This window comes from Mustela nigripes, chromosome 2, assembly GCF_022355385.1.
Source record: "Mustela nigripes isolate SB6536 chromosome 2, MUSNIG.SB6536, whole genome shotgun sequence".
NCBI classification, from domain to species: domain Eukaryota; kingdom Metazoa; phylum Chordata; class Mammalia; order Carnivora; family Mustelidae; genus Mustela; species Mustela nigripes.
In genome coordinates, this window is record NC_081558.1 from 91,649,716 (window position 1) to 91,663,927 (window position 14,212).

The 14,212-nt window shown below is 50.7% G+C and overlaps 1 protein-coding gene across 2 annotated transcripts in view; it reads left to right on the forward strand.

Moving 5' to 3' along the window:
* EPHB1 (EPH receptor B1) overlaps window positions 1–14,212 on the forward strand; it is a 418,928-nt gene that overhangs the window by 156,459 nt on the left and 248,257 nt on the right. For both annotated transcript variants that reach the window (XM_059390963.1, XM_059390964.1), the window contains exon 3: window positions 1,746–2,427. In XM_059390963.1, coding sequence (XP_059246946.1) covers window positions 1,746–2,427 — 682 coding nt within the window. The remainder of the gene's footprint in view (window positions 1–1,745; window positions 2,428–14,212) is intronic.

The window sequence follows — 14,212 nt, forward strand, 5'->3', positions numbered from 1 at the left end:
GATCTGGAAGGAGCTCACCTGGGACATCAGGCTGGGGAAGGGACTTTCCCCTGGGGCGCTGGCAGGGGTGGGGGAAGAAGGGCCTTGGATGGACCATTACTCAGGTTTTTTGGGGGTGGGGCCCTGGGCAGCAGGAGCGGCCGGGATGTTACTCTGCAGGCCTGGGTGGGTTGGGTCAGCTCTCCCTTTGCCCATTTTTCCCCCATGCCATGCCTGGTCTTTAGATGCTCTGGCATTATGCTTGAAGGACAGCCTGGCCCTCTGGCTCCTTCAGGGGACTTAATTCTGTGCAGGAAGCAAGTGCATCTCTTTCCCATGCACCCCAGATTGACTTCAACTTTTTAAGTGAAGAATTCTAATTTGTCCATTTCAGCTCCACACTGTGAACAATAAGCAATTAGCACAGTATTTAGAGAAATGGCTACTATTTTCTACCATTTTTTTTTTTTTTTGCCACTGCTAAATATTAAGATCAAAGATCTTAATTTATTTTTTCTTTTCACTTTAGGAAGCTTAATTTCTTCTGTCCCTTGTTTGTTTCTGGCCAACTGAGCAGAATTTAACAGATGCATTGAAACTCCCTGGAATACTCCCAGTTCTTGAGGTCAGGGTCCTGAGAGCTCCCCAGTAGGGACAGCTATTTCTTCTTCCAGCCCAAGCAAGAAAGAAGGACCTGGTAGGTCTTCTCTGTTTCCTGCCACAGAATGGCGTGGTTAAGGAAGCTGTGCCTTTGTGGACCTCCTGCCCCATATTGCCCGTTACAGAAATAAGTTAGTAGGTGCATCTGGCCGTTCAAAGCACTTTCCTATCTCCTCTCTATTCTGTCTCCTCTTATGGTGTGACCATGGGCAAATTGCATATCTTTTCATTAGTAAATTGGGGGTGACAGTATCTAGTTTTCAATGCTATAGGGAAGATCGAGAGACAGAACTTAATAAACGCAATGTTTCTCTTCTTCTTCCTACCTACAGGACTGCTAAAAATGAGTTTTCTTTTCCAGTGTGAAGCATGCTGTCTCTCCCCTGCTAAGAAGCCCTCCTTTCTCCTGCATGATACCCCCCAGCATTCCCTGCCATCCGGTCCCTGCTAGAAGTTTGCACACAATGAAGCTTGATTTGCTTCCTCAAGAATCTCAGCAGGCCCTACTCCTACAAGTTTTCTGGTCTAACTCTTTCAAAGGGATTGATGTTGTAAAACAAAAATTTCTGAAACTCTACATTTGTTGAGAAATTCTGAAGAGCCTTATATTCATATGCTTTTTAGGACCCTAACAGAGCTTCACCACAATAAAGGAAAGAGGTTCAGAGCTGATTTCCGAGGTGAGGGGTGTTCTGTTGTCAGACCCCTAATCCACAGAGTGGCTGTGGGGAAGAGAGGCCATGGCACTGAGGTCTCAAGTCCCTGCTGTTGCCCAGAGCGGGAAGCTGCAAGTTGTCCCTGTGACTGTAATGAGCCGTAGTCCCAATAGGGGTGCTGTTAGTTGAATGAAGGTAGGCTTTCTAGAGGGAAGTCTGTTGTTATTTCAGGGTGGCCAGCAGAGAGATCTTTGAAGTTGGCTCATGAGGAAGTGTTTAAAAGCAACTTAGGGTTAGTAGCGTTCCTGTCTTAGGTCAAGCAGCCGGGCTGGTGAGCTCCTAAGGCCCCCTCTTGCCCCAGGCTTCTCTGCTTTGCTCTCTTGGTCTTCTTACTTCTTACTCTCTCTTTTGTGTTTTCGCATGTGTGCACCCGTGGCCCTCCCGGTTCAGTGGGAGGAAGTCAGTGGCTACGATGAAAACCTGAACACCATCCGCACCTACCAAGTGTGTAACGTCTTCGAGCCCAACCAGAACAACTGGCTCCTCACCACCTTCATCAACCGACGGGGGGCCCACCGCATCTACACGGAGATGCGCTTCACTGTGAGAGACTGCAGCAGCCTCCCCAACGTCCCAGGCTCCTGTAAGGAAACTTTCAACTTGTACTACTATGAGACTGACTCAGTCATTGCCACCAAGAAGTCGGCCTTCTGGTCTGAGGCCCCCTACCTCAAAGTAGACACTATCGCTGCAGATGAGAGCTTCTCCCAGGTGGACTTTGGGGGAAGGTTGATGAAGGTCAACACAGAAGTCAGGAGCTTTGGGCCTCTGACTCGGAATGGTTTTTACCTCGCGTTCCAGGATTATGGAGCCTGTATGTCTCTCCTTTCTGTTCGTGTCTTCTTCAAGAAGTGTCCCAGCATTGTGCAGAATTTTGCCGTGTTTCCAGAGACCATGACGGGGGCAGAGAGTACATCTCTGGTGATTGCTCGGGGGACATGCATCCCCAACGCAGAGGAAGTAGATGTGCCCATCAAACTCTACTGCAACGGGGACGGAGAGTGGATGGTGCCCATTGGGCGCTGCACCTGCAAGCCTGGCTACGAGGCTGAGAACAGTGTGGCCTGCAAGGGTAAGTCCAAAGGCCTTGTAAGGCCTCTGCTTCCTGTCCACCTGGGGCAGGGACCAATCTTCGAATTTTCCCCTCCTCCAGCTCTGGGTCACAAAGGAACAGAAGTGCCTAATGGCTAATTATAAAGCTCTGGGGAACCTGTGTCCACAGCGTGAGGCATGATGTTTCAGTTGTGTCCAACCAGAATGTCAAGTGTTCACAGTGAGGGAGGAGATAGCGAGGGTTCCAAACAGTAGATAAGATAAGAACTTAATAACCACTCAGTTATATTTAGTTTGGGGATATGAACTTTCATATTCTCTCTCACATGTATACGTGTGCTCTCTTCCCCTTCCTTCCCATCCTCCCTCCCCTAGACACACACACCCCTGCATAGCGTTAAGCCTGTGCTTTAAGACATGGAGGATTGGGGTTGTCGTGGACAGTTCACTCAAGTGTAGTTGAGAAGTGACTGAATTTGGAAACTATTTTAGGTCATTTCGGGTCAGCTTCTCCATTTTACACAACTTGTTCCTGGACCCATGCAGCTCGTGAACTCAAAGTCCTATGCTTAGTGGTCTTGCTCCAGCAGCTCAATGCCAAGTCCTGGGGCAGGGACGGGGGCTTGCTTTCATGTGTCCTGGCAGGAGATCCATTTCCAGAAATGGGGGAACGTGGTACTAGCTATTGTATTACCTTTTCTTGAATGATGCTTGGGGCGTGTTGGGGAGCTGTGTGCTCACATGGGTTCCCCTCACTCCAGGAGAAATCATGTCCAGTACATGGTAATAAATGAGCTGAGCTGGCTGGAGATTCTTCTCTGAGAGTCAGTAAGAGGGTCTAGAGAGTCCTTGGCTCATTTCTTTAGGAAGTTCATAGAAGCTGAACATGGGTAGAGGGTATCCAGAGTTGGGGAAGAGAAGACTGCTTTCTTTTATGAAGTTTTGCCTATAGCTGTCAAAGTTTCAGATTCACATAGACCTCAGAAATGACAGCCTTGACCCTAGTGCATCATTTAGGCTGCTTCAGACCTTTGGGGGACAAACTGGAGTTGCAGCTGCATTAGCTCCATCGTGAGCATCCTGTCAGTTGTCCTCCCTGATGTCACCCCCCTTCTGGCCTGAGCACAAGGCTGTCCTTGACTGTCTCCTTTCCCACTTCTCTGCTCCCCAAATGCATGCAGCCAGGCACCAGGCACAGGCTCACTAAGGCCCATCAGCCCTGCAGTCCTTTGGACTCAGCTAATTGCCTGGGCTGGGGCACTCATGTGGCCTTTCTGAGGCCTGCTGAGAGCAGAATGTTAGGCCTTTGTGTCTTTATTGGATTTCTTGGTTATGGTACCCTGATGGATGGTGTGGAAACAGAGGAGAGAGAGTGCCAGATCAAGTGATGAATCAAGACAGACAGTTTTAACACCAGACTTGTCCAGCCCCACCGTGCTCCTCTTTGTCCTCTTGGTTGGGGGTGGGGGGATGTGTCCTCTTGGACATTTGTCAGGGCCTGAGTTGGGACCCAGGCACTGGGCTGGATTCTTAAAGGTACAGGTGCAGCAGCTGCCAGACACGCTTGCAAGGGTTCTGGTGGTTTCTCCAGCTTCAGTGGGCTGCTATGTTGCAGTTGCTGGCTGGGGCCTTCTCCTTTCTCTCATTATTTCTCTAGCGGAATGACAGGAACCAGAGCAAGCATTGATTGGTTCTGGTTTAATTGCACCTCCAGGAACAGGTTTTCATTTCTTTGGGCTAATTGGAACTTTTCTTTTGTGGGGGGTTCTGCCATCCGTGTGGCATGTCAGTCACCTCCTGTGGTTTGCTGTGGGAGGGCCTGTGGAGACAAATGTGTAAATCCAAGTGGTTTCTTTCCATTCTCCTCACCCAGCTCCAACCCCCTTCTGACTGTTGGTGGACATGCCTCATCTAGAGTTGTTATGAACCTGACTTGATTTCACGGGTTGCTTATTGCAAATGCACTGGAGACTGGAGGAAATGCAGAGGACATGCACAGTCACTTTTCTGTTTTAGGGACACAGGCAGCCATGTTTTGGGGGCATTTCTAAGAGTGGAGAGTTGCAAGCCCGGTGGCATCATGGGTCTTGCAGCCCAGCAGCCTGGCTGAGCTTTGTGTCTTGGAAGGGCAGAGAAGCACCTTTGTTTTTCTGTCTCAAGAACTTCAAGATGCTTCCTTCAGATCTTAGCCATTGGCTCTGCTGGCCATCTGGCTCTGATGGCTGAGCCAGAGCTCCCTTCCCAGGCCTTAGCAGGCTGCCCCAGGGAGGTGAAGAGGCCTTGGCCATGGACGGTGATCTTGGGAGGACTCTGTACCCTTTGGAGGGGGATGGGCAGTGCAGGTGGGAGGATTTGTGACTGGTGCCTGAAGTGTGTCTCCAAGTGAGAGTACCCCACCCATTTCGGCAGCTCCATGCTGTGTTGTCAGATGGGCACCATGTAGCCCTTCACAGGCATTGTGGGGCAGCCTGCCCAGTGTAGCCTGTTTTCATGAGGCCAGCAGTGCAGAGAATGGGGATGTCAGAGAGCTGTCGGTGAGTATCTGTCATGGATGGTTCTGGGCTTCACATATTTATATTGACCTGATATATTTTCTTTTCTGGATATTTGAGTCTGGGCCTTTGCCTGTGTCAGATCTGTAGAATACACTTTACATTATTTTTTTGGCAAGACAGATTTTCAACATGGGCAGGAACTTGATTCTGACCTTCCCTTTGCATCTGCTGAACCCTCTCCTGTCAGAGTCATGGGGACCAGACACTCAGTTGTGCAGAAACACCTGGTGATCAATGAGGCAGCCCTGCCAGTGAAGAATGGTCCTGGTCTAGAGCTGCTCCTGTTCTGAAGAGAGTAGTGGTGAGAGGGAAGACAGGCAGAGGCAGCTGTGGGGGGGCTCTTATACATTAGGATATGTGGCAAGTGGCAGATGCACTTTCTAGAGGGTTCCATGACCTGAGGTCTCTGCCAAACTCATCCTTTCTGTGTACACAGGTTTAGCCGATCAGGCAGAATCATAGTAACCTGCTTAGCCCTCCAGTGACTGTGACCCCATCTATGAAATTGTTAATTACTAGGAAAATGATCCATCTGCCCCAGCTTCAAGCCTTATGCTCATAGTCTAGTGGATTAATGAGCAATCATAGCTTTGTCTTTACCCGCCCCATACCTTCCCTACTTAGGTTGATGACTATGTCAGTTTTCTGTGTGGGTCCCTGCAGTCGGTCAGTTCCTGGGGCTGGAACCCTGAGAGCTGGTGTTTGGCAAGCTCTTTCTGTGGACCCTGAAATGTTGCAACATCTGAAGTTGGTGTCAGGGAGGATGGCTGGGTGGAGACTGATGCTAGGGGGAACCTGGCATGGGCAGGCCTCTTAGCTGGGCTACAGGATCCCATTTAGGGGCCCAGGGATGGGTCTCAGGTGCTAGGACAGCCTCTGGCAGACAGATCCTAACTGGAGCAATGTACCCATGGGGCTTGATTTTGTTTCTTGATTTTGAGTGCTCCTTGAGGGCCTGGCTTTCCCTTCCAGGTATATTCCCTGGAGCTTCCAAAAGGAGCTTCCTCATCAGCCTGCCTTTCCAGCCCTGTCCAAGACTCAGGGAATGACAGTGACCTTTCTATCCACGACCTTCCCTCTCATCCTCTCTTATTCCTGCTCCAGAGGAATAGGCCATCCCAGGCTCACAACTGTTGAGGGCACACACTGACCCATGGGGCTCAGGCCTTCGTTGTTGGTGCTGTAACTCAAGGGGGGTTCAGGGACATGAAAGGGGAAGAGGGTGCATCTAAGCAGAAGAAGCCTACCCCAGAGACAGGAGCTGGTTTTAGACCTGACTCTGCTGTGAGCTTCTGGTGGTTTTTAGATAAGTTCTTCCCCAAGATAGCCTCATCTTCTCTGCCTGCCAATCAGGGTGTGTAAATCAAGTAGATAATGGATGTGAGAATGCTCTGGAAGCCACGTGATGCCATGTCATTGCGCTTAAGCCTGAAAACACACCATCTGACTCTGGCCTCTAAGGCAGTAAGATTCTAGAAGGAAGGTGGTGTGTGGAATCCCCACCCAGGGACACAGGTCAGCAGGTCATGTGAACATTCCGTCATTACCTGCCTGCACCTGTGCAAGCCCAGCTCCATGACTGTCCGGCAGTGACCAGGGATCTGCACATATGTGAGTCACTGTCCCTCAACAAGTCAGTGGGTCAGTTAACACACATTTGAAAGGTGTGGCTCATGCAGCCTGCCTTGAGGCAGGTGGGGCAGTAGGTGGTCTGTATGAGCTGAAGGTCTAAGAAGACTAGAAGATGATGGTCATCTGAAGCAATGATTCTTGATCCTAGGGTGAGTGTGGGAACCCACAGGAAAGGTTTTATAAAATGACATCCCCAGGTGACCCCTTCTGAGATATACTGTTAGGCCAAGTGGAGCCCAGGCCAAGAACCCCAGAACCATCCATGTTGCTGGAGTATAGGAGAAGGGGGGTTGGGGGAGGTCCCTGAAGCCATCTGGGGCCTGTGGGATTTGCAGAAAGGGTACCTCTAAAGGGATGTAAAGGTGCCTGGGAAAAGGGACTGAAGGAGTGGGCTAGAGGTGGGGTGAACTGAGCACAAGGCCAGCGAGCCAGCAGGGAGGACAGGCTCAGAGCATACCTGCCCCTGGAGTAGGGGTTGGGAAGACTGTGTAGGGCCCTGACATGCTGAGCTACTAGGAAGCCTGCAGAGGAAAGAGGGGCAGAAAGCTGAGGGAGGACTGTCTGGGGTTACTGAAAGGAATGGCCCTCCTTGCTGGCTGACACCAGCTGGGTCACTTGGGACCATCCTGAGAACACTCATCGGGGCTGCCACTGCTGTCCTCAAGGGCACGGTCAAACCTGGAGGACTCCTGTGCTCTGCTCAGGGCCTGCCAGTCAGGCTTGGGGCTGAGGATTCATGTTCCAGAACCAGGAATCCACATGGCTTCTCCAGGGGGCCCTCAGGTCGCCTGAGACTATTCCAACTCCGGATGTTGGCAGGGCCTTGACAACTTCTAGAGAAGACCAGAGCAGTTCTTCCTGCATCCCTGTCTCTCTCACTAGAGAGAGAGACATCCCACCCCCGACGTGTGTCAAAGCCCTGAGGCAGGGTCTGAACCTTCTCCGGGGCTGTCTCACGCAGCCCTCCCAGGCGCTCTGCAGGCCAGGCTCTTCGCTGCCATCGCCCCAGAGGCCTCCTCTCTTTCTTCCCTGCTTCTGCACTCTTCTCTCTCCAAATAGGGACTTTTTTCCTCGGTAATTTTCCACCTACATGTAAATTCCTTCATGCCTGGAAACCCAAGGGACATTTTGAACCTTTCAACAGTTTCAGCGCCTTTGTCAACTTGAGCGGCGGCGATGAGCCAATTTATAAGCCTGGGGGAGTTGAGACGAAAAATCTGCAGGATTTGAAGGTGGAGGAAAAATGTGTCTAATTTTGCTCCCCTTGAAAAAAGTTGCTGGGGCCAATTCCATCTCCCTTGGGGTTGCTGGTCCCAGCTTTGGGTCACCACAGCATCCTCATCCTGGTGCTGAAAGAGAAGTTGGGGTCTCGCAGGGAAGGTGTGTGCATGTGTGTGTGCACATGCATGCGTGCACAGAGCTGACAGCTGCATCCAGGGTACTGGGGAACCCTGGCCGCTGGCTCCTGCCCATCAGCTGTTGGCTGGGAGTGAGGGGAAGCCTGCACTAGACAGCTTCCTCTCAAGCCCCAGGGAGACCAACTCTGCTCAGGGCTTGGGGAGGCCAAGGTTATTAACACCACAGTATTGTAAGATGAGCTTCATAATAGGATTTCCCAACAGGCTACTTCATTTAGAAGTCTCTCGGGCTTCCTCTACTCCCTACGGTGGCCCTGCCCAGTGCCCTCCAGAGAGGAATCCAATGTAATTGGCTGGATTTAATGGGCTGTGACACCGGCATGAGCAACAGCAAACCGAGCTGGAAGGAGGCCCCACTGCCTCGTGGACTCCGGCGTATGGGGCGTGAGCACTCATCCCGGACCCTGGGGGTGGTAGGGCATGGCAAGGGTGGGGAGAGAAGGGGAGCGTTGGGTTCCAAGTCCCATTGTGTTTCTGCACTGCCCCTCTGCCTTTGAAAAACAAGGCTAGAAGCACCCCAATTCCACTAGTGTTGAACAAACAATTGTGATTCTCCCAGGTCAGTGCTGGAGTGACTGGGATTGATTGCTCGGTGCCTGAGAGCTGCCCTGGGTGGGAGCCCATGACTTCATAAATGTGTGCCATCAGAGATGCCGACAGACACACCACGCGGTCATTACTCAAAGGCTGTAAGCAGTGGAAATGTCACTGGGTTAGCGGTTCAGTTGGGGCCACGCACGGCAACTTCACTGACCCATGAAGACCCAGAGAGTCTGAAACTCCCCGGGCTGGGTGGGTGTATGGGATGCTGAGAGACCATAGCTACTGACCACCATATCATCCATAAAGAGAGCGTTTGTGGGTACCAGTCTGGAGATCCCTGGCTAGTTAACATCAGAGCAGGGATCAGAACCCCTGGTCTGGGGAGACTACCATTGGCCCCTGCATCTGAGACTGGATTTTGTTGAAATTAATCATCCTTCAACACACAACATGTATCTTCAGGACTGTCAGACTTTTCAGCTGTTCTCTCATGGATTCCCTCCCTTGCATCTGTGTTGTCCCTTGTTTTTCTTGAGTCGGGCTCCCTGGTGCCATGGTGTGTGGCTTACATTTCCACACTGTTTATAGCACTGACCTCCACATTGACCATCACTCCCTGGGTGCAAGACTGTCCCTCCAGATACTCTGATATGTTGATCTGCTTGGGAGGCCATCCAGAAGGCGCACGAGTTCTCAGGGTGGGGGGCAACCCCAAGCTCCTGGGGAAAGTTGAGGGCTAAGGCTTTATGCCAACAGAAAAGTACAGAGGGCTGGTGATGGGACTGGGGGCTGGAGACCTGGTTGTAGCCCTCTACTGGGCCCCCTAGGGCTGAATCCCAGCTTAGGCAGGGTAGTGGTTAGACTTAACCCTTTGCCTCCTGTTCCCATCTCTCTCTGGAGCTGGGAAGTCCCTACCTGAGCACAGACACTGGCACAAAGTCCCTAGCCTGGATGAAGAATCACTACATTTGATTTTGAAGCATGAAGATGAAAATCATACTTAATTAGAGCCTGCTTGGTGTGGAGTCTTCCAGTTCTGAGTCCTAGGGAGCTCTGATGATCTGAATTCTTTTTCCACCACCTTTGGCCACCAGCAAGCTGTGTTGACAGTGCCCTAATGCTCCTGGGTCTCATTTCTCCCTGAATTCACTGGGGAAGGAAGACTGAGAAGAGTCAGCCCAGGGAAGTTGCCAACAGAGAAGGGATGCCTCCCAGACACAGGAAACCACCAGAAGCAAACCTTAGTTTGCCAAGAGCACTTTGACAGGAGCAGTGAGTTGGGGGCACTCTTGGCCTTTTCTAGGGGAGGGGTCTCTACCTGCAGAGGTCCTGTTTGCCCTCTCCTTGCTGGCTGAACTAAGAGTATGAGTATCAGTTACCTGATGGGGCAACAGAGCCTTTTGTTTCCAGGGCCAGCTAATGAGGGCAAGTCACCAAATACTGGGGAGATGTGGCTTTTTATAGAGGACTATGTCTAGGTTGGCTCTAGTCCCCAGGAACTCTCCCCTATGACAGGGAGCATCCCGCCTTCTTGTGTGCCCTCTCAGCCTGCTGCAGAATGAGTATGTGCAGCTGAAGATGTGTGGGACTCATGGTGTGTGTGTGTGTGTGTGTGTGTGTGTGTGTGTGTGTGCATGTGTGCTCATGGTTCATGGTCAGGAGGGAATCAGGAGGAAATCAACTCAGCCACATCAGGCCCTGGAGAGGTTCATGAGGGTAAGGAGGCACTATGGGGAGTCTCAAGAGGCTTCTTGGAATCACAGGACAGAAATTTAGGGCCAGGGAGGGCCAATCCTAGCCCTAATAAGTTTTCCTTGAGGGTAGGGCCTAGTTCAAGGAAAGAGCTGGACAGGGAAATAGGTCCTTTGGTTTTGGCCCGTCCTTGGCCTCTGCGGTGGGCTGGACTTATTTGGTCTTTGGATATGACCCTTGGGGACCTACTCTGCTCACATCCTTGCAAGCCTGGGCAGTTTTGGCCTTCCATTCCTTAGTCAAGTTGGATTCCACTCATGAGTTCATGTGGCTTGAGCGGTGCTTAGGCTCATTGTTTCTTTAGGCACTTACTGGGCTGCTCCTGATGCCCTTTATGCTTCTATACTCAGATGGAGTGGTTTCGCTTCTAAGAATTTGCTACATTCTTAGTTCTCAGAAAGTGCTTGCAATATCCAGAGGACAAGAGAGCCACAAGGGGTTCTGTGGCCCTGGTGGGACCCAATGGAGGGTAGCCCCTCCCAGCTAGGTAAGAACTCTGAGGACATTAAGTTCAACCCACCAGATAACACTTTGCTTCTCCACAGTGGTCCCCAGCCTGCTTCCCAGCGCCTCCAGAGATGGGACACTTGGACTTCCTGAGGCAGCCTGGTTCATCAGATCCCTTCGTCCTAGCACTGAATCAGGGGCTCACTGATCCCGTCCCTGGGGGGAACTTCTGTGCAAATCTCTCTTCCCCCAGGTTAACCTTTGCTGTTATTTTAAAATATTTTGGGGGGCACCTGGGTGGCCCAGTTGTTTAAGTGTCTGACTCTCGATTTCGGCTCAGGTCATAATTTTAGGGTCCTGGGATCGAGCCCTCTGTGGGACTCCCCACTCAGTGGAGAGTTTGCTTAAGATTTTCCTCTCCATCTGTACCTCCCTGCTCATGATTTCTCTCTCTGTCTCTCAAAAAAGAAAAAAATATCTTGAACAGGTAGTACATATGAAAAGATAGTTTCCCTCCCACTCTGGTCCTCAACAGGGTCCTTTGCTGTTTCAGTTTTTGAAATTCTCTTGTGGAGAATGGGTATGCATTTGCATCCCCGAATGAAGACCTGTCTTTTCCCCACTTGCACAGGGCCATATTACATGAGCTTTCCATCTAGTTGCCCCCCCCCCCCACCCCTTTCTTATTTAACGATGAAGGTTAACAGTAGCTTGGCTGTATCATAAAGACATTTGCCTCATTTTTAAAAATGATTCTGAAAAAAAAATGATTCTGTAGTATTTTATTGAACTGGTGTGCCTTTTTGGTCCTTCACATACACACATTTAGATTGCTTCCTGGTGTTTTTTGTTGTTGTTATTTATTTCTAAACAATGTTTCAACAAATACCCTTGCATTTATCTTTGTACTTGTGTGCAAGCTTATCTGTGAGTCAAATTCACTAATTAATTTATTCAATGAATATTTATTGAGGACTTTCTACGTGCCAGGCACTTTTCTAAGAACTAAGATCATAGGAAATTCTTAGAAAATTTGCTGATCAGAGTATAAAAATTTTTAATTTTGATAGCTATCCCCAAACAGTCCTCCCAAAAAAGGTGTTTTCTACTAATTTTTCTCCCTCCAAGGGTGTAAGAGAGCTCCTGCTCCCTACACTTTGGCCAAGAGAATGAAATGTCCATCATTTTTATCTTCTCCAATCTGATAGATGAAAATCGGTCTCCCACTGTGGTTTCAGTTTACATTTGTCTTGCTATGAGGGGCATTGACCATGGCAGAGTCCCACGTGTTGCCCCGTTCAGGAGTTGTTCAGGACTTGACAAGAGTGCCTGTTTGACACATCATTAAATCAGGTGAGTCTGCTCATTGCAGACGTTTGGGGTTCGCTCCCTCCATGTATGACATGGTCTACCCTTCACTTTCCACTGTCTCATTCGCTCCCGCAGGGCATCCTGCCTTTTTTTTTTTTTTTTTAAAGATTTTTTCTTTATTTATCTGACAGAGATCACAAGTAGGCAGAGTGGCAGGCAGAGAGAGAGGAGGAAGCAGGCTCCCTGCAGCGCAGAGAGCCCGATGTGGGGCTCGATCCCAGAACCCTGGGATCATGACCTGAGCCGAAGGCAGAGGCTTAACCCACTGAGCCACCCAGGTGCCCCGGGCATCCTGCTTTTATCCGCTTTGTCCATCCATAGCATCAGGCCATCTTGGTGCATGATGCTCATTCATGATGGCATGTCTCAGTCGGTGGCAGGTGACCGGTCTGCAGATGGACAGGGCAGGTGCAGATGCTGGTGCTCAAGGGCCAGCCCCTTCCCCGAGTCCAGTCCCAGGAAAGCCAGCCAGCCAGAGTTGATGGGAAATACACCTCACTTCTCCCATCCTTCCTCTCCTGCCTGAGCCAATTCTGGGCTTGCTGCTTGCCCTGTGCAGCCCTGCTGTGCCCCACACATCTTTCACCTCTCTCTCTCTCTTTTTAGATTTTATTTATTTGACAGAGAGAGATAGTGAGAGAGGGAACACAAGCAGGGGGTGTAGGAGAGGGAGAAGCAGGCTTCCCGCCAAGCAGGGAGCCCAATGTGGGGCTCGATCCCAGGACCCTGGGACCACGACCTGAGCCGAAGGCAGATGTTTAACGACTGAGTCACCCAGGCGCCCCACCTCTCACCCTACCCCACATTCTTTTCTTCAGTTCTTTCAGCTTACTTCTGGGGCCTGGGGCTTCAGCACTCCCTGGTGGATCCTTCTAAACCGCCCCTTCATAAATCACCAGCGCATAGCCCTCACCTGCCTCAGCCTTCTCTTCATTTCTTCTGCACAAACCCACCCTCAGCAGACCTGCCCAGCAGCCTCAGCCCGGCCCCTGAGCAGGCACATGCTGCACTCCAGGCCCCAGCTCAGCCCTCCCACAGCTTTGTTTCTGCCAGCAGGCTTGCCTTGAGCCCTGGGAAGCTGCTCACTGCCTCCTTCTCTCTGTGGCTTTTGTCTTCCAGCTCTGCGGGTTTTCTTTCTCTCTGAGGCCGAAGACTTCCTTCCTCCCTTCCTTGTTTCACTCCGTCTCTGTCCTTTCCTTGCTCCCCTCTCCTCCTCTGTGCTCTCTCCCCTCCCTGCCCCTTCCTTTTCTCTACCCACTTCCTTCCTCATGAGTTTTCTGTTAAATATACTCAGGTTAAAAAAAAATAAGTCAACTTAAAGAAAAATAGTAAAAAATACATGAAAAAACCTAGCTCATAGATATGGCCAAAACCAGTAAAGATGATATGCAAATGGCTGATGTTTGAAAAGAATGCTGACTTGCCCCAGGAACTTAGGCTAAGGAAACAGTTCACACACTCTTCAGGCCAGTGCCTTGGTTCATTGTCAGACCATGGTGAGGTCTGTAATGTGGGTACAGAACCAACCTTTCTGGATTGGCTTCCAGCTTGCACTGAACCACTAACACAGCTTGACTTTCTTTTGCAAAGACTATGTACCAGAAGCTCTGCCTCCATCTTTCCCTGCATTATCTCTTAAATCCTTACAACAGCCCTATGAGTACATATGGTTATCAGCCTCATTTTTCAGTGGAAGATACCGAGGCACAAAGAAGCTAAGTAACTCTGTCAGGGTCACACAGTGTAAGGACTCTGGGGCCGGCTGGTAACCACCGTTCTGTACTCTCCTCCCCCCCCCCCCCCCCCCCCGCCCCCCCGCCCCCCCCCCTTCCTCCCCCCCCCCCCCCCCCCCCCCGCCCTCCAAGCTGGAGAAAAACAAGATTCCTTAGGGGCACATCTGTGATTTGTGGTGGGGTTTGGGGCTTCAGTATCCCATCTGGGCTGAGATACAATCCTTCACTAAGGGACCCAAGGAAAAGTCCTCAGTTAGATGTGCATTTCCCATTGACTAGGGATGATCCAGGAGGTCCATGGAGGGACTGTGCTGGAAGTGGGAACCCCTCCTCCTCCATCTTCTAGCCAGCCT